Here is a 22,160-nt window from a genome sequence, read left to right as displayed (position 1 = left end):
GGAAGTTAAGATCATTTTTGCCTGCATATCAAGTTCCAGGCCAACCTGAGGTCCATGCTGGGCAAGCAATTCCACTAGCCGAGCTGTGTCCCAGTCTATGTCCCAGGGTGTTTCCTGCCTGGTGCCCATGGAGGCCAGACGAGGGTGTCGGAGCCCCTGGAACTGAGGTAGCAGATCATTGTGAGCTGCCGTGTGGGTTGTGGGAGTTAAACCCAGGTCCTCTGAAGAGCAGCCAGTTAATAGTTGAGCCGTCTCTCAGGCCCACGTTCTTTTTTGTTTCACATAATCAGTTTGTTATGGGACACACCGGAGCATGCACATGGAAATCAGATGACAATTTCCTGAAAAGTCCTTCCGTTATGTGAGTCCTGGCGGTTAAATTCAGGTGGACAGGCTTGATACTGAGGCCTCTGGCCGGCCGACTCAAGTCACCTCGACGGCCACTTCCATGGTCTCGCTGCCTGTCCCTTGTCAAATGCTGTGTAAAAAATGTTCTCCATAAGTTGGCTTTGAAACCACTGTGCAGGTCAGACTGTCCTCAAATTTAAGGCAATCCTCCAGTTTCAGCTGCCCAACTGTTGAGATTACACACTGTCTTATACTTTTTAATCTTCCCAGTAGTATCTTTTGAATCATAGAAGGCTCCAGTTTTGAAGACTAATTTGTAGAATTTTCTCTTTTGTTACTTCCCTCTGGGCTGTGTCTAAGGTATTGCCTAGTACAAGGGAATTGAGATTTTTCTCCCATGCTCTCTTTTTAATTTTTAAATTTTATTTTAAAAATTATGTGTGTGGATGTTTTGATTGCATGTATGTCTGCACCATCTGTGTGGTGCAGCTGGTGACCACAGAGGCCAGAAAAGGGCATTGTAGCCCCTGAGACCGGAGTTACAGCTGTGAGCCACTGTTCGGATACTGTGACTCAATCCCAGATCTTCTGGAACAGTGACTAGTACTCTGAACTGCTGAGCCACCTCTCTGGTCCCCAGTGTGCTCTTTAAAGTGTTTCAGGTTAGCTCTTACACTTAGGCCTATCTTTTTTTCTTTTCTTTTCTTATAGCAGCCATCCCTGTCACTGTTTGCCTTGTGGACAGTGCTGAGCATCACCATCTAGAATTTACCATCTTTGAACTGCAATGGGTTTGCTTTGGCTGGTTATAAAAAATACAGATTTAAACTGGGCTTCACTTTTAGTAAAAGGCAAGTAAAATTAACAAAAATAAATATATTTCACAGAAATCAGCTGCTCATTGTTACAAATACTAAAATACATATTTTATTTTTTAAAGATGAGAGCTAATTAAAAACCACATGGTATTTGGGGCAGTGAAGGATGTTTTTCTTAGAAGAGCATTGTACAATTATTAAAGTTTTAAATTTAAAAAAAAAAAAAAAGAATTTGTTTTTTGAAGCCAGGTGTGGTAATGCACACCTTTAATCCCAGCACTCAGGAGGCAGAGGCAGGTTGATCTCTATTGAAGGCTAGCCTGGTCTACATAGTAAGTTTGAGGACAGCCAGAGCTATATAGTGAGACTGTCTTTTAAAAAAACAAAAACAAAAAAACTAGTATTCGGGCTGGAGAGATGGTGGTTCAGAGCACTGGCTGCTCTTCCAGAGGACTGGCGATTCCCAGCACCCACGTGGTGGCTCTTCACCCTTCCTAACTCCACTTCCAGGGGATCTGATATCGTCTGCTGGCCTCCACGAGTACCAGGCTCAGAGATACATGCAGGCAAAACACCATATACACAAAATAAAAGAAAAATAATTTGTTAACCTTTAACGAACCTTTCTGTGTAGGTTCAAGTCATCTCCTGGCACCTCCAACACCCCAAATCTTCTGAACTTGGCTTTCACCAAGACAGACAGCTAAGGGAGTGTGCCAGGATGCCAGAGAAGCCGGCTCATGCCGCCTCACGATGGGACAGCTGCAGTCTTGTTTGTCCCTGTCTGCTCACTGACAGTTGGGCTCACTTCCTCTTAGGTGACTCATAACAACTTTGTCAGAGTGACCTGGGTTTGTCTCCGGAAGTGGATCCTCTGGATGCCCTGACCCAGTGTGCCCTGTGCTTGCTGATGCTACCACATCGCACCAGAGTTTCCCTGTCTTCCTGAGTCTGCACAGGATGTCCATGGCCAATGTTTGTCTGATAGCAAAGACCTCTGTCATCTTTTTTTTTTTCAAATTTATTTACTTTTATGTGTCTATTTCCCCTACATGCCTATCTGTGTATCACATGGGTGTCTGGTGCATGTGGAGGCCAGGAGTCAGATCCCCTGGAACTGGTGTTGAAGACAATTGTGAGCCACCGTATGGGTGTTGGGAATCAAACCCGGGTCCTCAGGGATGGCAGCCAGTGCTCTTCATTGCTGAGCCATCTCTGCAGCCCTTCTAGCACCCCTTCTGAGATCTTTTGTATGGCATCAGGCAGAGGTACGGATTCATGCCTTTGCTCTGGCGTGGTTGGCTGTCCAGGGCTGTTGATTAAAACTGCTCTTTCCCCTGGCCATGGCTCCATAGGCAGCAGCTGAGGAATCATCGTTGGCTAGATGATCTTGGGGTTGTCCATTGTTCTGTTTCTCTCTTCGACCATTCCCACACTGTCATGACTCTCTCTGGTGTTATAGTAAGTTTTGAAATCAGGAAGTAAAAGTCTGTCTACTTTGCTCCTTTTCAAGATTGGCTATTTTTGAAAATGTCCTCTGCATTCCCTTCGGAATTTAGGAACTGCCTGTCACTTCTGCAGAAGATGCCAGCTGGAGTTCGTATAGGGACTGGACTGAATCGGCAGCTCCTGTGGGAGTGCTGTGGTCTCCCCGCACCGTGTCTTCCCACCCGTGACAGGTGCTGGCCTTTCATTTGTCTCCTCTCAACAATCTTCATAGTTTCCATTAGTGTCCAGGCCTGACACTGTATTAAACTTACTCCTATTTTAAATGGTTTGTATGTGTGTATTAATTTTTTTTCCCACAGCACTGGGATTGATCTCAGGCTCTTGGGAGACATGTGTTCTACTGTGGGGCCCAGGTCTTAGTATTTTCTTGGCATAACAGTCATTTAATTTTATTTTGGATTATCAGTGGTGTATAGAAAACCAGCCCTATGGTGCTCTCTTCTCTGCTGCCTTGCTTTCCTAGGGAATTAGTTCTGGTAGCTTTTTTAGTGGATTCCTTGGGTGATGGATGCCAGATCAGTATGTTCAAGGGCATGCCAGTAGATCCAGCGTGCAGCCAGGCTTGAAAATCATCGAGTGAGCTGGGCACCACGGCATCTTCGTGACACCCCAGCACCTGGGAAGTAGAGGCAGGGGTGGAACTTGCCGACCAGTGTGTCTGGCACCCCTCTCTTCCATCTTGGATTTTGTCTTGGTCCGTGACTGGTACATGACAGATGAAGTGGTCTCCTTGTTGGCACATCAAGCGTTCCATTCTATGGTCTTAACATTTGTTCATCATGTGAAGGGTGGCACATCTGTTCTCTGTTGAGAGAGTACCTGCTGCTGCAGGACTGTTTTCTCTTGAGTCCTCGGTCTCTTGAGCTCAGTTGAACTCAGTTTTGTGTCCAGTGGGAAGAACAGCATTTGTTATCTGGACCTATGCGTTTGGGTCTCTCACCCTTTCCCTCCTGATCCCCCTTCCCCGTGAGTGTGCGTGCGTGCGTGCGTGCGTGCGTGCGTGCGTGCGTGTGTGTGTGTGTGTGTGTGTGTGTGTGTGTGTGTGTGAGAGAGAGAGAGAGAGAAAGAGAGAGAGATCACAAGTTCAAGGCTGGCCTGAGCTACTTAATGAGTTTATTATAATAAAACACGTGACCAGAAAACAACTTGGGGATGAAAGTACACATTTCAGTTTACAACTCTCAGGCCACGCCACATCACTGAGAGACGCCAGGGCAGGAGCTCCAGGCGAGTTCCTTGAGACGGGCGTTGATGCCGAGCACATGGAGGAATGCTGCTTACTAATAGGCTCTGCCAGCTTTCTTAGGGCACTCAGGCCCACCTGCCCGGGAGTGGCACTGTCCACAGTGGCTAGGCCCTCCCACATCAACCATGAATCAAAAAAATGCCCCTTAGGCTTCCCTACAAGCCAGTCTAATGGAGGCATTTCCTCAACTGAGGTTCTTTCTTCCCAGATGACTGTAGCTTGTGTCAAGTTTACAAAAAAGTAAAAAAACATCTCCTCCCCCACCCAAACTCCCACGGTGAACCATGGTACTTGGATTGAACCCAGGGCCTTGTGCATTCTAGGCAGCCTTATTTTATATTTTTTAAGACAAGGTCTCATTAAGTAGTCCAGGCCAGCCTTGAACTTGTGATCCCCTGCTTCAGCCTTTTGAGTAGCTGCGATCATAGGTTTGTTCTTGACGGCAGCTGAAGCTGGTACTGGAATCCGCGTCTGTAGTTGAGAAGGGCTTTACCACTCCTGAATGTGAGAAGTTGTTCTAATCATTGGCGTTTCGGCTCTGGAGAGAGTATCCTATGCTGGAGCAGCACTATCTGGATGAATTAATTATACAAATCACTCGGGATCTTTTTAAAATTGTGCTTCTACATTTGGAATATGAAGGGAAAATTGGAATCATGGCAGTGCACTAGCTATTTCAGGTTTTTTGGTTCTGAGTGTTTTTTTTAATGCAGAGTTGTGAACTGGGGGTCTTGCTCAGACTGAGCATGTGCTCTGTCACCCAATTCTAAGGGGGGAAAAAAAGCAAAAAAACCTCTAATAGAAAAAAACTCAGAAAAGTTTTAAGATGCTAAGCTCACATAGTTAAGGTATTACAAGAATTAGCTGTACATTTTATTTACCTATCGTCCTCTCTTACATTTCTACAGGTTTACTTATGAAAGCAGCTAAGATTTCTCTTACATACTATTTACCTGTAAGTTTGTGTTCAGATAAAGAAACCACTATTCTTTTTGTGGGTGGTGGGGAAGGCTCCTGCTCCCTAGCTGACCGCAGACCACCTCACCTCCTGAACTGCTGAGATTGCATCTGTGGACCACACTTGCACCCAGCTTCAAACTGAAAATTAAAATAAACACTTCTGCTATGTAGCTTTGGCTTGTCTGGAATTCTGTGTAAACCAGGCTGGCCTGAAACACACAGAGATCGGCCTTCGTCTGCCTTCAGAGTGCTGGGACCAAAGACGTGCACAGCCCCACTCTGCCTAAAACGTACTTCTTGACTCATCTGAACCCACTGAAATTGTTTTGTTTTGGTTTTTTACTTTTTTCATAGGATAGGGGCACATATGTGTATGAGTGCACATGAACATGGTTGATGTGGGGAATCTCAATTAGGTAAAATTTTTCTAGTGAGCCCTGACCTTGTATGAGAGACTCCTGTCTCTGCCTTCCGAGGCTGGAACTATTGGCAGGCTGCCACACCCACCCGGCGTTTAGGTGGATTCTGGGCATCGGAACTCAGATTCTCACACTTGAGCCATCTTCCTACTCCCCAAAAACTTACTTTATTTCCTTTTTAAAACTGGAAATTTTTACATTTCCAACTGTCCTGAAGCAAACACCACCACTTCTGCTTGCGTTGTCCGAGACAGGGTCCCTCTATGTTGCTTTGGCTGGTCTAGAACTTGCTGTGTAGCCCAGGCTGGCCTCAAACTCACAGAGCCCTCCTCCCTCTGCCTCCCAAGTGCCGGGATTAAAGGCGTGTGCCACCACATCTGGCGCCTGAAAAATTTTTAAACACTTTATTTTTATTTTATTTATTTATGGCCAGGCATGGTGGTGTACACCTTTAATCCCAGCACTCAGGAGGCAGAGGCAGGAGGATCTCTGTAAATTTGGGGCTAGATTGGTCTAGGTAGCCAGTTCCAGGCTAGCCAAGGCTACACAGTAAGATTCTGTCTCAAAAAAAAAAAAAAAAAAAAAATTTGACGACTTCATACATATATATAAAACATCATTTGATCATTTGCTGTTTTTTTCTTATTTAATGGGATGGTTCCAAGGGTGTCCCTATGTTTGCCCTGCTGTGTTCCCCAGGCTGGGCTAACCCTGGAGCTCAAGTGAACCCGCCTCAGCCTCCCAGTCCCTGGGGCTGTAAGTCCACACCACTGCACCAGGCTTATGGAGTCAGTTAGGCCTCACTGGTTCTTTGAAAAGGTGTGCACACTCTGGGATTTCCTGGACCTAAAAGTCATATCTCAGTGTGTAAAGACATTTGCCTGGCAAGCCTGATGACCTGCAGTTTGATCCTTGGAGCTTATGTGGAGGTATAAAAAGATTACTAACACCACAAAATTGGCCTCTGACCTCCACACATGCCACCCCTATCACGCTCACCTGTGAGCTCTTACAGGAAGTAACTTTTGCTGCTGCAGGTTGATTGGCTTTTAGACAGCAGTGGGGAGGGGAGCGGGAGGGGCGAGGGGCGCAAAACATAATAAGCTCACTGCTTGTGAAACAGTCAAGGTGGTCATTAATGGATAACCAAGTGCATGACTTCCTGTTTTAACCGGCCATCCTGCTGCCTCGTGTTTCTGACAACACTTGATGTTTTTTGTTTTCTAATATTAGACCCTAAATTTAGAGAAAAAAAAACTTCATCTCTTTACTCATAAATGAGTAAATTTAAATATTTTGCACGCTGGGGATGGAGTTCTCAGGGCCTTGCTCATGTCGGCCGGTGTTCTACCATCAAGCTTTGTTCCCAGCCCTTTCAGGCTCTTTACACCTAAAGCTATGTTGGGTAACCCTAGAAAATCTCAGATTTGACCCTTTGTCTTGTAAAAAGAAAAAGAAGGGAAATCTGGAGAAATGAGTGCTGGGAACTGAACCTGGGTCCTCTGGGGCATTTGAGCCATCTCTCCAGCTCCCTTTATTTGTGTGTGTGTGTGTGTGTGTGTGTGTGTGTGTGTGTGTGTGTGTGTGTGAATTAGGACATCAGATCCCCCTGGAGCTGGAGTTACAGGTGGTTATAAACCACCTGGCATGGGTTCTGAGACCCGAACTTGGGTCCTCTGGAAGAACAAGAAGCAGTCCTAATCGCTCTCCAGCCTCCAAACAGCCCCTCATGGCATACTTTGTTTTTAGGTTGTCGGGTCTAGCCCAAGGCCTCAGGCATGCTGGACAGTGCTGAATCTTGGGTCTTTTAACCGTCATCCCCTGTAGGGTATTGCTACTCTGTAGACCACAGATATTAATGCAGGCATTTTCCACAGACCAGCACAGGAACTTCACCCCATGGAATGCAGCTCTCGCCTTCCAGCTCCTGGCAGACTTGCAGGTGGCACACATTCTTCTAGTTCCCATCATCTGTGCTTCTTTGACTCTCAAATGGTTTTTATTCATTCATTTGTTTATTTTTATGGAGACAAGGTCTCATGTAGCCCAACCTGGCCCAGCCTAAGTGTAGTAGAGGATGACCTTGAACATTTTTTTTTAAATCATTTATTTTATGTGCACTGGTGTTTTGCTTACATGTATGTCTGTGTGAGGTGTCACATCTTGGAGTTACAGACAGTTGTAAGCTGCCATGTGGGTGCTGGGAATTGAACCCTGGTCCTCTGGAAGAGCAGTTGGTGTGCTTAACCGCTGAGCCACCTCTCCAGACCCCAAACTAGAACTTTTGGTCATCTCCTGCTCTACTTCCTGAGGGCTTCCTGCATGTGAGACAGTCCGCCAACGGAGCTACACCTTTAGCCCTTGGGCAGTGTTAACATGGCACTGTGTAGTGTTTTGTTTTTTGGGTTTTTTTCTGTTAAGTAATGAGTTAAATATTTAACATTTGTCCATATATAAAGATGGAAAACTCAAGGCTAGAAAGCACTGGCTGCTCTTCCAGAGGACCCAGCCTCAATTCCCAGCACCCACATGACAGCTCACAACTCTGTAATTACAGTTCCAGGGGACCCATGGCGAAATGCCAATGCACAGAAAATCGAAGAATTTTTTTAAAAAGATGGAAAACTCATTATGTTTTTCTGGCTGTTTCTTGGGCGTTCATCAGCCCGAAATCTAGGTGGCTTTTTCCTCTCTAGATTTTGTCTTGGTGGCCTTCTGTGTTCTGCTCTGGAGCCCCTGGCACCTGGGACACTTGGGTGCTTACAGTAGGGTGTGACTTTCTGTGTAGTGTTTAGCCATTAGTTGTGTAGATAAACTTCAGCAGGGGGGACACCCAGCTCTGTATGTAACTACACTCAAGTGCCGTCTTCCCGCCTGGAGTGGCCTGTGTCTGCACTTCAGACATGTGGGAGGGAGGCTTTTGTGAGGTTCAGAGTGCTCAGCTACTTGCGGACATTTGGCTTCCATGGTACAAGAGAAACTCTTGGGGCCCCAGGAGAGTGAGGTGGTGTCTGAGTAGACCCATTGTCTAGTCTCTCACGGGTGACACGTCCTGCCCAGAAACACAGCTCTCCTGCCCAAGACTCCACCTGGTGGCGTCTGGAGGAAGTGGCCTGTGCTATGGCAGTGACTGAGAGCCAAGACCACCGTGAGGTGCTTGCCCTCACTTTCACACCCGTGTCTAATATTTCGGAGGTAATGGGAATGTCAAACAAGGTGACTTTTATTGTATGTATGTTGTGGGGGCAGGCACACGGGTGCGGAGGTCAGAGGAACCTGGAATGGGTTCTCCTTTGACCTTTCACATCATTCCAGGCTGGAACCCAGGTCAGCTGGTTTGCTGGCAAGCACATTCCGGCCTGCTCCTGGGTTTAGCTTTTTGAGGAACCTCCACACTACTTTCCATGGTAGCCATACTCTTGTACTATTTGTATTTCGGTAACAGTGTATTCCGTGAATGGACATCCTTTATTAACATTTTAAACAGAGGTTCAGCTATTACTGAAACTTTGCCCTTTGGGTTTTTGGGGTGTGTGTGTGTGTGTTTAACAGGTTTCTCTATATAGTCCTGTCTGTCCAAGAACTTGCTTTGTAGATCAGGTTGGTCTCGAACTCGGGAATCTGCCTGTCTTTATCTTCCAAATGCTTGGGTTAAAGGTGTGTGCCAGCACACATGGCTATTACTGAAACTTATAATTTCTAAACTTAAATGGGGCAAATGGCTTTAGTGTAGAGTAATGCCATCAGTGCCCACCGGAAATGCAGGCTGAAGAAGTAACAGCCACCCCTCAGATGGAGGACCAGGTGCAGGCTTGACTCTTTCTGGATCAAAAAGTATGGTCATCTTCCAGCTGCCTGCCTGCAAAGATGGGCCTCTGCTAGTTGCGGTGGGAGGTGCCTCCTTATCCTGGACCTTGGCCTTCACATTTTCTGTGGAGTCAGTGGGCTCCACCTCTAGGGTAATGGTCTTGCTGGTCAGTGTCTTCACCGAGATTGGCATGTTAACCTGATAATGAAGGAGATGTGGTGCACACTGTGGACACATCAGAATGCCTCATTATAAGATCCTGCACACTGGACAAAGCCGCTTGTCTGGACATGCGTCTTTTCCTTTCTTTTTGGTTTTTGTTTGTTTGTTTATTGTTTTGAGGCAAGGTTTTCCTGTGTAGCTCTGGCTGTCCTGGAACTCACTCTGTAGACCAGGCTGGCCTCAAACTCAGAGATCTGCCTGCCTCTGTCTCCCAAGCGCTGGGATTAAAGGCGTGCACCATAGATGGTATAAGAGGCTGTTCCCTGAAGCAGAGCCCCTGTGGGACCCCATCAGGATGCAGGATGCTCCCACACCTGCACTGCCCAGATGGACATACTTCTTAGATTCAGTTCTTAAGTGACTTTGGTCCAATCGATGTATGGTGGGTCAGAAAACTTGAGTGACAGACACACTCTACCAGCCAAGCTGTCTTGTCGAGCTCAGGATGACCCTCCAAACTGTCTTCTTCCCATTAAGTCAGAATACATGCTGTCTGCTCGGCTTCGTTGTGTGGGTGGAAAGAGGAAATGGGCCGGTGCTGTTGGCAGGCCCTGATCCTGAGATGCTCTGCAATCTTGCAGGTGAATGTGACTAGCTGGGAACCTGACTAACTGGTGTGAGGACTAACTATAGGAATTTGTGTGGGATGTGCTGGTTGGCCTGACCAGAGTGAGTAGCAAAGCTGAATGTGGAGAACCGGCCTGGGGATGCCCAGTGGAGCACCAGCTGAGGCTATAAGGAGGAAGACTACAGAGCTGACTGACTGGGTTGCTGCTCTGGTTCTGTGTGGAGAGCAAAAAAGGAACCCAGGCCGAGAGCCAGTGGTGGTGGGTGGCTATGACCTCAGCTGCAGGGTGGGGGGAGCGTCCTGCATCCTGAAGGGGCCCCACAGGAGCATTGCTTCGGGGAGCAGTCACCTACACCATCTGTATGTCTTCTTTCAGGTCATTTCCTGGACGTGGGAGGCGGCAGTGTTGCACAGCTTGAGCCATGGACTCTCAGGTTAGATTCCAGCATCTTTCCACTTTGTTCTTCCTGGGTGTTCCTGTTCGTGACGCAACCGGATCCCTCATTTGACAGGTCTGCGGAGATTCACCTCAAATAGCCCACAGAATTGGTCTCCAATGGCACCCGACAGGGGCTTGGTGTGGAGTGGGGAATGTCCTTCCAGAAGGATGGAATGGCATGACTGTCAGCCTGGTAGACATGGCAGGGACAACACAGACTGGTTGTATAAACAGAAAAGATCTGGGCTCTCACTTGCCCCAGTGAGGGGCTGAACTGGCTGGCCGTGGGCAGTAGTGGTCTCTGGGTCTCCTGACGTCTCCCCTTCCAGTCAGCCAGTCTGCTGCAAGGCTGTTGTCTCCTGCTGTCCTGCAGGGCCCCTAGAGAGTGCCTCTCTCCTGGGGTGGGGAGGTGGATGAGATTCCTACTGCACAGAAGTTAGCTTGCCCAGTGCCTACGGGGTTGAGGCCACAGTGAAATGTTTACATTTTCTCTTTATCTTGGCATTTGACTCCACCCTCATCAGAACTTACATTTTATTGTAGATGTTTTTGACTTTCTGAATTTTTTATTCCAGCTTTATATGGTAAAGTAACACAAAATTCGCATTTATTACATCTATTAAGTGCACAGTTGAGGGCCATTAAGTGATGCAATTTCATTTCTAAACTTTCTTGTACTGTCGGGACTCATGCATGGTACAGGCATTGCTGTCTGACTCTCCTCCCCAGTGCTCCTCCCCAGCACTGCTTCTGACTGCTCCTCCCCAGTGATACTCCCCAGCACTGCTTCTGACTGCTCCTCCCAGTGATCCTCTCCAAGTGCTCCTCCCCAGTGCTCCTCCCCAGTGCTGCTTCTGACTGCTCCTCCCCAGTGTTCCTCCCCAGTGCTGCTTCTGACTGCTCCTCCCTAGTGCTCCTCCCCAGTGATCCTCTCCAGTGCTGCTTCCCAGTGCTCTGTAGCGTGAATTATTAGAAGGTCTTATTAATAAAATTAAACCTGAAGCCAGGTAGTGGGGTGAATGCTGGAGGATCAGAGAAGCAGAACAAGCCACAGCCACCTCACCTCGCCAGTTCCTCAGCTGATCCTGTTTCCTCAGACTGGAAGCCTCTGAGTCCTTATTCAAATGGATCTCAGCTGAACTGCTGCTCCAAAGCCTAAAAGCTTAACCAGCCAAATGCTTCTAGTTCCTTGTCCTCACGCCTTATATACCTTTCTGCTTTCTACCATCACTCCCTGGGATTAAAGGCGGGTGTCACCATGCTTGGCTGTTTCCAGTGTGGCCTTGAACTCACAGAGATCCAGAGGGATTTCTGCCTCTGGAATGCTAGAATTAAAGGTGTGTGTGCCACCATTTTCTGACCTCTGTATCTAGTGGCTGTTCTGTGTCCTGACCCCAGATAAGTTTATTAGGGTACACAATATTTTGGGGAACACAATATCAGCACATTTCCCCTTTTTTGTCTAAAATTTAAAAAAGCTTATAACTAATACAAGAAAAACTATCCAATAAGTATATACAATATACACAGTCAAGAATTACATTAACAATGTCTAGTCCATTAACATTTGACAGATTCAGATAAAAACTCCATTATAGCCGGGTGGTGGTGGAGCACACACCTTTAATCCCAGCACTCGGGAGGCAGAGCCAGTCGGATCTCTGTGAGTTTGAGGCCAGCCTGGGCTACCAAATGAGTTCCAGAAAAGGCACAAAGCTACACAGAGAAACCCTGTCTCGAAAAAACAAAAACAAAAAAACTCCATTATATATATTAACAATATGTCCAGTCCAGTAACATTTGATAAACTCAGACAAAACATTTTTCATTATTTATTCTATGTAAAACAAGTAGTTCCTTTTTAAAAGTAGATTCAATTTTTTTATCTTATATCCATATCCTCTCTTTTTTCTTTTCATAATAGATTCAGTAATCTACCTTTTGTCATTTTTATATCTTCCCCTTTTTCTTTTTAGAGTAGATTCAATTATCTACCCATTTATCTTATTATTTCTTTATCTTTTTTTCTCAGTAGATTCAATGATCTACATCATATCTATATTCTCTTTTTTCTTTTTCTTTCTTTTTTTTCTTTTCCAAACAAAAACTCTGAATCAGCTGGGCGGTGGTGGTGCACACCTGTAATCCCAGCACTCGGGAGGCAGAGGCAGGTGGATCTCTGTGAGTTCAAGGTCAGCCTGGTCTACAGAGCTAGTCTAGGACAGGCTCCAAAGCTACAGAGAAAACCTGTCTCCAAAAAACAAAAACAAAACAAAACAAAAACCAACCAAACAAAAACCTCTGAATCTAATCTCCTTGTTCAGCTTTTTTTCTGACCATTAACAATTAACAACTTGTAACCAACCATTGTAAACAATGACAATTATCCATAACCCATGGAATGACCAAAAAACCACTCACCCCACCTCTTGGGAATGTGGGCATTGTTTTTCTTAAAATTACTTCCTGCTTTCTGGGGGTGAAGACATCTTTAGGGGATCCTGAAAAGAAAAATTTTGGGTTAATTGTCAAGTCCTGTATCATTTGTCCAGTCTCTGCATAATGGGAAAGTGCAGGGGTGTCACAAGTCCTTGTTCAAGTAGTCTGTCAGGCTGGATCACCTCAGCCAGTCATCTCAAAATTGTCCTGAGCAGTTTGTAGTTCAAAGCTGATCCTTCCGTGGTGTTAATCAGCTTAATGGCTTTACCATAGTCCACGTGGAAGCATCATGGTGGGGTCCCATCATCCTTTTGAAGATTCCATGGTCATGGTTCCCTGTAGACTTTTTTTTTTATTGTTGAAAATCTTATATTTAAAAACCTAGAGTTCTTTTGCCTCAATCTCTTCCCCCCTTTTCTTTAGGGTATGTGTTAAAGGACTGACTTTTAATCCGAGTATCACAAGCTTTAGCTGTACTGCTCAGTGACCTGCCGTTTAAGACACTATCTGGATGACAAAAATCATAATTTATAAATTGTGCCCTTTCTTAGTTCTTGGGTTTTCTTACGTAATTAGCTGCAGAACTGCTCCGCCGTGACTCTCCCAGGTGCAGTACCAAGTCCTCCTTCTTGGGTATATACAATGCCCATTTTGTTTCTCTTAAAGACCAGGGCTGGTGTCTCGGCTTTGTTCAATGCAGAAGCAAAATATATTTGTTTCCATTTTGCTGTGAAGAGGAGAGACATGAACACAGTCTGTAGACAGACATTTCTAAGGTTCCTTCCTGGCAGTGAGGCTGGGGTCCCACCTGGTTCAGGTGCTTAACAAGATCCTCTGAGCTTGTTCACTTGACAATTCTTTGTTTTTGTTTGTTTGTTTCTTTCTTTTTTTTTTTTTTTTATTTTCTCTGTAGCTTTGGAGCCTGTCCTGGACTAGCTCTGTAGCCCAGGCTGGCCTCGAACTCACAGAGATCCGCCTGCCTCTGCCTCCTGAGTGCTGGGATTACAGGCGTGTGCCACCACCGCCCGGCTTGACAATTCTTTAACTGATCTAGTTTTGTTTTTGTTTTTCAGTTTGCCAGTGAAACAGTTGGGCTGTGGGGTGGTAGCACGATTTGTTAGAAGGTCTTATTAATAAAATCAAACCTGGGGCCAGGTATTGGGGTGAACTCTGGAAGGTCAGAGAAGCAGAACAAGCCACAGCCACCTCACCTCGCCAATTCCTCAGACTGGATGCCTCTCAACTGAACTGCTGCTAGAAGCCTAAAAGCTTAGCCAGCCAAAAGCTTCTAGTTCCTGGTCCTCACGCCTTATATACCTTTCTGCTTTCTGCCATCACTCCCTGGGATTAAAGGCGTGTGTCACCACTGCCTGGCTGTTTCCAGGGTGGCTTTGAACTCACAGAGATCCAGAGGGATTTCTGCCTCTGGAATGCTAGGATTAAAGGTGTGAGTGCCACCATTTTCTGGCCTCTGTATCTAGTGGCTGTTCTGTCTCTGACCCCAGATAAGTTTATTAAGGTGCACAATATTTTGGGGAACACAATACCACCACAGGGCTCCTCCCCAGTTCTCCCCAGTGCTCCTCCCCAGTGCTGCTTCCCAGGTGTTGCTTTGGACACACTGTAGATCTGCAGTGAAGAGCAGAGAGGCCTGTGAGCGAGACCCTCCCTGCCGGCTCGGGGGCTCTGATGACGGACACAAGCTCCTGAAGCACAACAGGGCAAAGGCAGAGTCTGACCTGGGTCAGCATCCCTAGAGTTTATCGAGCACCCTCTGCCTGCCAAGACCATCCTGGGCTCGTAGTGGTGAAGGGAGTGATGGAGAAAAAGTGCTCGTCGCTGGGAACAGCCAGTGCCATCACACTCAGCTCTGTATGTAAGGAAGGACGGGACTGAAATGATGACATCTGCCTGGCCTCCGTGAGACAGTGTGCAGGCCTTTCCCTTCCCCAGCGGGGTGTTTTCAGGAGGCCTTCTGTGGAGGGTGACTAGATCACCCCTTGGTGTCTACAGGTTTTGGTAGTTGGGGAGGGTTGTTGTTGGTTGTTTTTTACTCTTTTGAGGGGCCTGCCACCCAGCTCCCAAATAAATCAAACTCGGAAGTTTATTCTCACTTATAAATGTCCAGCCTTAGCTTGGCTTGTTTCTCGTCAGCTTTCCTCAGCTTTAAACTATCCTGTTTACCTATGGCCTCTGGGCTTTTCCCGTTCTCTCACTTCTGTAGATCTTACTCTTACTCCGTGGCTTGCTGTGTAGCTGGGTGGCTGGCCCCTGGAGTCTTCCTCCTTCTCTGGCTCTTTTTTTTCCTCCCAGATTTCTCCGTCTGTTTATACTCTCTATTTCTCTTTCCTGCCTCACTGTTGGCCATTCAGCTCTTTATTAGACTACCAGGTGTTCAGACAGGCACAGTAACACGGCTTCACAGAGTTAAACAAATGTAACATAAACAAAAGTAACACAACTTAAATAATATTCGACCACAGAGGGTACTGCAGAATATGCCTCCACCCCTAGGCCTCTTACTGGAGCATTTGGATCCTCAGAGTCGCTGGTTCTTATAGGCAGTGTGCCTTGGGCCCAACTGTGCCCTGACCCAGGCTTCCATGAGCCTTCCTGACTCCATTTTCATCTTAGGTCAGCAACGGCTCAGGCCTGGAGGCTGAGCACATCACAGACCTGCTGGTGTTTGGCTTTCTCCAAAGCTCGAAGTATAATTTCCACCAAGAACTGGAGGCACTGAGTCAGGAACTGCCTGTGGAAGTTTACCTGGATGCAGACTTGGAGGACGAGCTGCAGACCGACGGCAGCCGGGCCAGCCGGGCCAGCCGCGCCTTCTACCAGGGAAGAACAGAGCCAGGTAGGCCCAGCCTTGTCCCCTTCACCCCCTGTCTAGGCTTTACTGTCCCCACAAAGGTTAGGGGGAGCTTTGGGCTCAGTCTCTAACCCTACATTGTCAGGTTCTTCAATGTGTGCACGTCATGTGACTTGGCTTGTGACCTGTGCGTGATTGTCTCACTCATCCCCCGGTTCAGGACTAGTTAGAAAGCTCCTCCTCCTGAGGAGTCGAGTTCTCTCCAGGTCTGGACCAATAAGGAAACGGGCTTTTTCCCATAGGTCCCAAGCAGTTACAGTGTGGTGCAGCCAAAGACTGGACGCTGCTGGGCCTTTCATAACTCAGCTGCCACCAGCTTCGGGTGGGAATTTCAAAGACCTAGGGAGTTTTGAAACCTAGCAAGGCTGGCCTTCCCATTCAGATCTGGGAGGTCTAGGACATGGCTAGTCTGGTCCCAGCCTCCAAGCGACTTTAACACAGCTCCACAGGACCTTGTGTAGGCTAGCTGAAGTCTCGGACCAGCTAAAACTCTGGCCTTTAGTCATTTTTGCATCCTTCCAAAAACCTTAACATATATGACTTGCTATTACCTTAAGAGATAACCAGAGCACAGAAGTATTCTGACCCTCGTTTCCAGATAAGGAAACTGAGGCCCAGCAGAGGGAAATGAGTAGCCTCAGATCAAACTGGTCATCCTTCAGGAGCAGGACTCAGCCGAGCTGTCCCTGAACCGTACTGGGGGGCGGGGGGGGGGGGGGGGGGGGACGACACGGGACATGGATGACGACACACGGACAGATGACTTTCCTAAAGGCTGGGGTGTGTGCCATGTGCTCAGAGCACTTGTCGGTGGTGTGCACGTTGGCATTATGTGAGAAGTTCTTCAAAATGAGCAGGCCTGGGGCTCTGCCCGACCAGTGTGTTCCTGGGCTGGAAACTGCTGGGTGACTTTTTAAAAAACTTCATGTCTGTCTGGGAATGGGGTATGCACGTGTGCTAGCATAGACCTCAGAGAGTCAGAGTTGGTTCCTTCCTTCCACCAAGTGTGTCCTGGGGGTCAAACTCAGGTTGTCAGGCTTGGCAGCAAGTGCCTCTGAGCCCACTCGCTGGCCCTCAGTTGACTTTTGATCCTGGTTTGAATCGCTGCTCTGTAGGCCTCCAGGACCTCCAAGCCCTAGACTGAGGCCTTCCAACCCTGCAAGCCAGGGGTTGGAGGTGTAGGCCAGAGGTAGAGAGTGCCTAGCCTTTCTAAGGCCCTGGGGTTGTCACTAGCAAGCAAACCAAAGAGAGCTGACCTCCCAAGCTAGACTTGGCACCTGCTGCTCAGCCCAGCTTCCCTGATGTTGGGCACAGAGGCTGCACTGCCCTGGAGTGGTTGGGAGAGAGACTAGAGACTGGTTTAGCCTTTTTTTAAATTCTTTTTTCCCTTGGTTAATTAACTTTTTTGACACTGTCACCTGGCTAGCCTGAAACTTGTTGCGTAAGTCTTGTGTCTCTTCTTTCTGCCTCGGTCACGCCTTCCGACGTCCAAGCCTGGCTAAACTCCAGGGGTGTCAGGAAAGGAGACTATGGGGCAGGCACTTGGGAGAAGTCTGGTCTGACTGGACTCGGGAGAGGGGCAGAGTAGAAGCTTCAGCGAGTGAGTGAGCAGGAGGAAGTGACATTGTCACAGGGAACCAGAAGTGAGTGAGCACTGGGAAGCAGTGTGGTGGTTTTCTGACTTGCAGCCACTGAGCGAGGGCCAGGCATTGGCTGCGTGGAGAGTGACTGCCCCCTTGTGAGGCCCAGTCGCCATGAAAGCAGCTGTGACCCAGGACAGAGGGAAGCCCTCTTTCCCTCACTCCAACACTGAGTACCTGGGGACTCTGGCCACTTCCTTAAAGTGAGTCCCCTTAGACCCAGCCCACTGTAGCCCCCCTGGTTCTGAGACACAGGGCGAGGCTGCATTGGGAGGTCCAGTTTGACCTCAGCTGCCTGAGGGAGGGAGCTTGTCCCTGTCAGGAAGCCAGAGGGGTTCAAACAGAAACTACAGTGATATTTACTGAGCACTTTTTAGGAGCTATGTACAAGTTTGTCATTCATTCATTCATTCATTCACAAAATTACCTGCTGGGCACCAACTGTATGCACTCATGCATTGCTCTTAATTAAGTGTTGGGTATCTGACAGGAAACCAAAAGATTTTCAAATTAGTTTTTCAGGAGCTGGAGAGATGGCTCATGATTTAGAGGACCCAGGTTGAGATCCTTCATGCATATGGTGGCTCACAACTCTAGTTCTGGGGCATCTAACTCCCTCTTCTAACCTCCGTGGATACCAGGCACGAAAGTGGCACACAGACACACATGCAGGCGTCACGCTCATACCCATAAATAAATGAATCTAAACAGAATCACGGGTTTTCAGAAGCTTGTGTTTTAGCCGCTGACAACAGAAATAGATACAAGCACATAGTGAGTACCAAAAGAAGAAAGGGAGCAGACTGGACAGAGGCCGCGGCCACCGCGCAGAAGGACCAGGCGGCAGAGAGGCAGGCAGCACCGGGAAACTGCAGAAGGGTCAGCTTTCAGGGAGACAGGGCAGGACAGTCCCAGTTAACAGTGCAGGACACAGTACCCCGGGTGTTCACAGGGTTAGGGGGCCCGGAAACCCCACTGCTACCCCTGAGGAGGTAAAGGATGTGTGGTCTCCAGGCAGTGTGTAGCAGAGCGGGGACTCAGATGCCGCTGATGCTCAGCCCCTTCCCTAGTCCCCGGATGCACCACTGAGATGAGCCTTTTTCCCCCCCGGCAGCAGCAAGTATTTAATCTGGGACAGACCTGCCTCTGCAGCCAGCTAGCTTCTGCTCCTCGGGCCTTCCCCGGACTCAGGGCCGTGGCTGGCCTCACTAGGGCATGTGTGGAGGTAGGAAGTGTCGGGAAGCCATTGACCAGGACCGTTGCTGAACCTTGTTTGTATTTGCTGCCTAAATGTTCAGATTCTGAAAGTCAGGAAGAAATCATCCAGAACATTGCCAGGCATCTCGCCCAAGTAGGCGATGAGATGGACCACAGCATCCAGCCCACACTCGTGAGACATCTGGCGGCCCAGTTCATGAACGTCAGCCTCTCAGAGGAAGTAAGTGTGTGACTCCAGCCCCCAGCTCCTCCTCTAGGGTGCTTGGGAAGTGTGGGGACGTTCTCCTTTGCAGAGCCAGAGTCTCTCAGGAAGTGAGTCCTGTCCTTGACTGCCACTAGCATGGTAGTCAGTTGAGATGTAGGATCCCTTAAGTCAGAGTCCAGAACTTAGGGGGAAGCCTCCAGAAAGAAGATCAAAATGCCTGGTTACAGAAAGACTCGGTCTTTGCTTTGGAGAGTCAGATGAAGACGCCTTGATGTCGTCTTCCCAGAGTGACAGTGTGACCTGCGCCTCTGCTAGGCTTTGTGGTTACAATCAGCACACAGAAGCTGACAAGATTCCTCTTGCTTCGTGCCTGTTCCTCGAATACCAAACCCCGAGGCTGTGAAATACCTGCCTCTAGAAGGGAGGGAGGAAGGGAGTCTCTTCTTTTTTGAAAGAATAGCTTCCTTAAGTTTCTCTTACGTGCGTGCGTTGGTGTGAAGGTATCTGTTGCACAAACCCTAATTGGGCTTGTAATAAAAACCTGGAGCCAGATGTCAGGGTGAACGCTGGAAGGTCAGAGGAAACAATCCACAGCCACTCCTTACCTCGCCAACTCCTCAGCGGAAAGCGGAATATCCTGTCTCCACGAATCCTCAGGCTGAATGTTCCTGAATCCTCAGCTGAAAGGGCATCGAACTTCTGTCTCCTCCCACCTTATATTCCTTTCTCCGGCCAGCCATATCACTTCCTGTCTCAGCCCCCTAGTGCTGGGATTAAAGGTGTGCCTGGGATTAAAGCCACTGCCTGGCTCTTTTAAAATGGATTAATCCATTAGTCCATTAGATTAATCCAGTAGTCCAGGGTGGCTTTGAACTCAGAGATCCAGATAGATTCTCTGCCTCCTGAGTGCTAGGATTAAAGGCGTGGGATTTAATCTAGTGGCTGGCTCTGTCCTCTGATCTTCAGACAAATTTTATTTGTTAGAGTACAAACAAAATAATCACCACAGGTGTCAGAGCCCCTGGAATTGGAGCTGTGATGGCTGTGAGCTGCTGCCATGTGGATGCTGGGAATTGAACTCAGGACCTCTGGAAGAGCAGCCAGTGAGTGCTCTTAACCTCTAAGCCATCTCCTCAGGTCTTGTGTCTAGTGTCTGCCTTTCCCACCTGAAGGAAAGATAACATGTAGCCCCTAAAGCTAAGCACATCAGTAAGATGAGCCTCAGCCATCCTCCTGAACAGCCAGTTCTGTAAGAATCTGACTGCAGGGGGCAACTCAGTAGTGTGTGCACGGGCTGCTCAGTGAACACGCACTGGTGAATGCCCATGCCCTCTCAGCCTGTGGGGACTGAATTCTCCACCACTCCCTCTGCTCAACACTCTTAGCCATTTAGTGACCACCCCCCTCTGAGAGGAAGGACATCAGTAAACTGTCTTCTTTCTTGTGCAGGACAGAAGGAACTGCCTGGCCAAAGCCCTTGACGAGGTGAAGACGGCCTTCCCTAGAGACATGGAGAACGAAAAGGCCATGCTGATAATGACGTTGCTGTTGGCCAGAAACGTGGCCAGTCATGCGCCGTCCTTGCTCCCTGATGTCTTCCGCACGACAGTGAACTTTATTAACCAGAATTTATTCGCCTATGTGAGGAACTTGGTTAGAAATGTAAGGACCAGTGACACCAGCCCCTGGCTTCTTGGGGAGTCCCGTGGTCCCTGCCCACTTGCCTGCCCTACTCTCTGGACCGTTTGGAACCCAGCAGAGCCTTCTGCTGAAGTTCCTCCCCCTCCCCCCCTTCTGACTGACTGTTCAGCTAAGAGGCAAAGGTGTTGGGATCCAAGCAGGGTGGGGACACGGAGTGGCAAGGACAATGCCTGGGCTACTCCTTACTGTCACAGACCTAAGCATAGGTATATGTGTGGTGTGTGCATGAGTGTGAGTGTGTATGGGCGTGCCCGGGAAAGCCAGAGGTCATTATCAAGTGTCTTTTATCTTGCTCTACCTATCTTTTTCAGTTGGGGTCTCAGTGAGGCTGAAGGTTGTCACTTAGGCTAAGCTAGCTGCCAGCGAGCCCTCCGCCGCCCCCCCCCCCCCCCCCCCCCCCCCCCCCCCCCCGCTACAGACGAGCGCCTCTCCACTTGTTTTTGGTTTATTTGTATTGGTGCACTACATGTGTGCCACATGTGTGCCTGGTGCCTGCAGAGGCCAGAAGAGAGTGTTGGGTCCTCTGGGACTGGAGTTAGAGGTGGTTGTGAGCAGCCATGTGGGTGCTGGAATCAAGCTAGGGTCCTCTGCAAGAGCAGCCAGTGCTCTTCAGCATCGATCCGTCTCTCCAGCCTCCGAGTCTGGTTTTCACCTGGGTGCATGGCTCACTCAGCCACCTCCACAGCCCCAGGCATAAAAGAAGTAATAAAAAATGTACTACATCTATTTATTTGTGTGGGGGCATGTGTGCCCCAGCACATGTGGCGATCAGAAGACAAGTTGTGGGCACAGTTCTCTCCTTCCACTGTGTGGATCCCAGGAATTGAGCTCAGGTCATCAGGCTTGGCAATATACACCTTTACCCACTGAGCCATCTCACTGGCCCATAATGTAAATTCTTTAAAAGTATGCTTCCAGGGGTTGGGGATTTAGCTCAATGGTAGAGCGCTTGCTTAGCAAGTGCAAGGCCCTGGGTTCGGTCCTCAGCTTGGGGGGTGGGGTGGGCAGTGGGGGTGCACACCTGTAATCCCAGCACTTGGGAGGCAGAGGCAGGCGGATCTCTGTGAGTTCTAGGCCAGCCTGGGCTACAGAGTTCCAGGACAGGCTCCAAAGCTACACAGAGAAACCCTGTCTTGCAAAAAAAAAAAAAGTGTGCTTCCCAAGGATGATGGAGAGAAACTAATGGGGGTAATAAATGAATGTGAGGAAGGCTATCTAAGTTCTCCAGTGACCTGAGGACATTGTCCATTATGAGGGCAGCCATGAATTTTGATTTTGGTGGTGCTGGGACAATTGAAGAGCCTTGCGCATGCTCAGAAGAGCACTTACACCAAGCCAAGGTCAGCCTTCCGAGACTGCTCCAAAAGGGCCAAGCGTCCTTAAAAGTCTCATGTACTAGTTCCACATCCCCAAGTGGAAGCTAGATGGGATAGATCTAACCTGTACTAATCTTTGTGAATGCTTAATTTTAGAACATGTCAGAAACACTACCCAGGATCCCCTTTTTGGGGAGGAGGTTGTTTGTTTATTGGGGGAAGGCAGAGTCCACACTCTAATCCAAGATGGCATGGACTGCAAGGCAATCTCCCTGCCTCAGCCTCCTGAGTGCTGGGACTGCAGACACGCACCACCACACGTGGGTCAGTGGTGCCGGGGATTAAGCCCAGGTCTCTGCGTGTCAGGCAGGCATTTTGCTGAGCCACCGCCAAAGCCCACCTTGTGTTCTAGAGTACTGAATCCTAGAATGA

The 22,160-nt window shown here is 48.4% G+C and overlaps 1 protein-coding gene across 1 annotated transcript in view; it reads left to right on the top strand.

The window, feature by feature from the left end:
- Positions 1 to 22,160, top strand: part of Bid (BH3 interacting domain death agonist) — a 29,049-nt gene that overhangs the window by 5,624 nt on the left and 1,265 nt on the right. Inside the window, exons 2-5 of the mRNA XM_036181392.1 lie at positions 10,275 to 10,332; positions 15,411 to 15,633; positions 18,587 to 18,726; positions 20,161 to 20,373. Coding sequence (XP_036037285.1) covers positions 10,321 to 10,332; positions 15,411 to 15,633; positions 18,587 to 18,726; positions 20,161 to 20,373 — 588 coding nt within the window. The 5' untranslated portion in view covers positions 10,275 to 10,320. The remainder of the gene's footprint in view (positions 1 to 10,274; positions 10,333 to 15,410; positions 15,634 to 18,586; positions 18,727 to 20,160; positions 20,374 to 22,160) is intronic.

This window comes from Onychomys torridus, chromosome 3, assembly GCF_903995425.1.
Source record: "Onychomys torridus chromosome 3, mOncTor1.1, whole genome shotgun sequence".
Taxonomy (NCBI): Eukaryota; Metazoa; Chordata; class Mammalia; order Rodentia; family Cricetidae; genus Onychomys; species Onychomys torridus.
The sequence above is the reverse complement of the archived record's forward strand: the minus strand, read 5'-3'. Positions and strand labels throughout refer to the sequence as shown.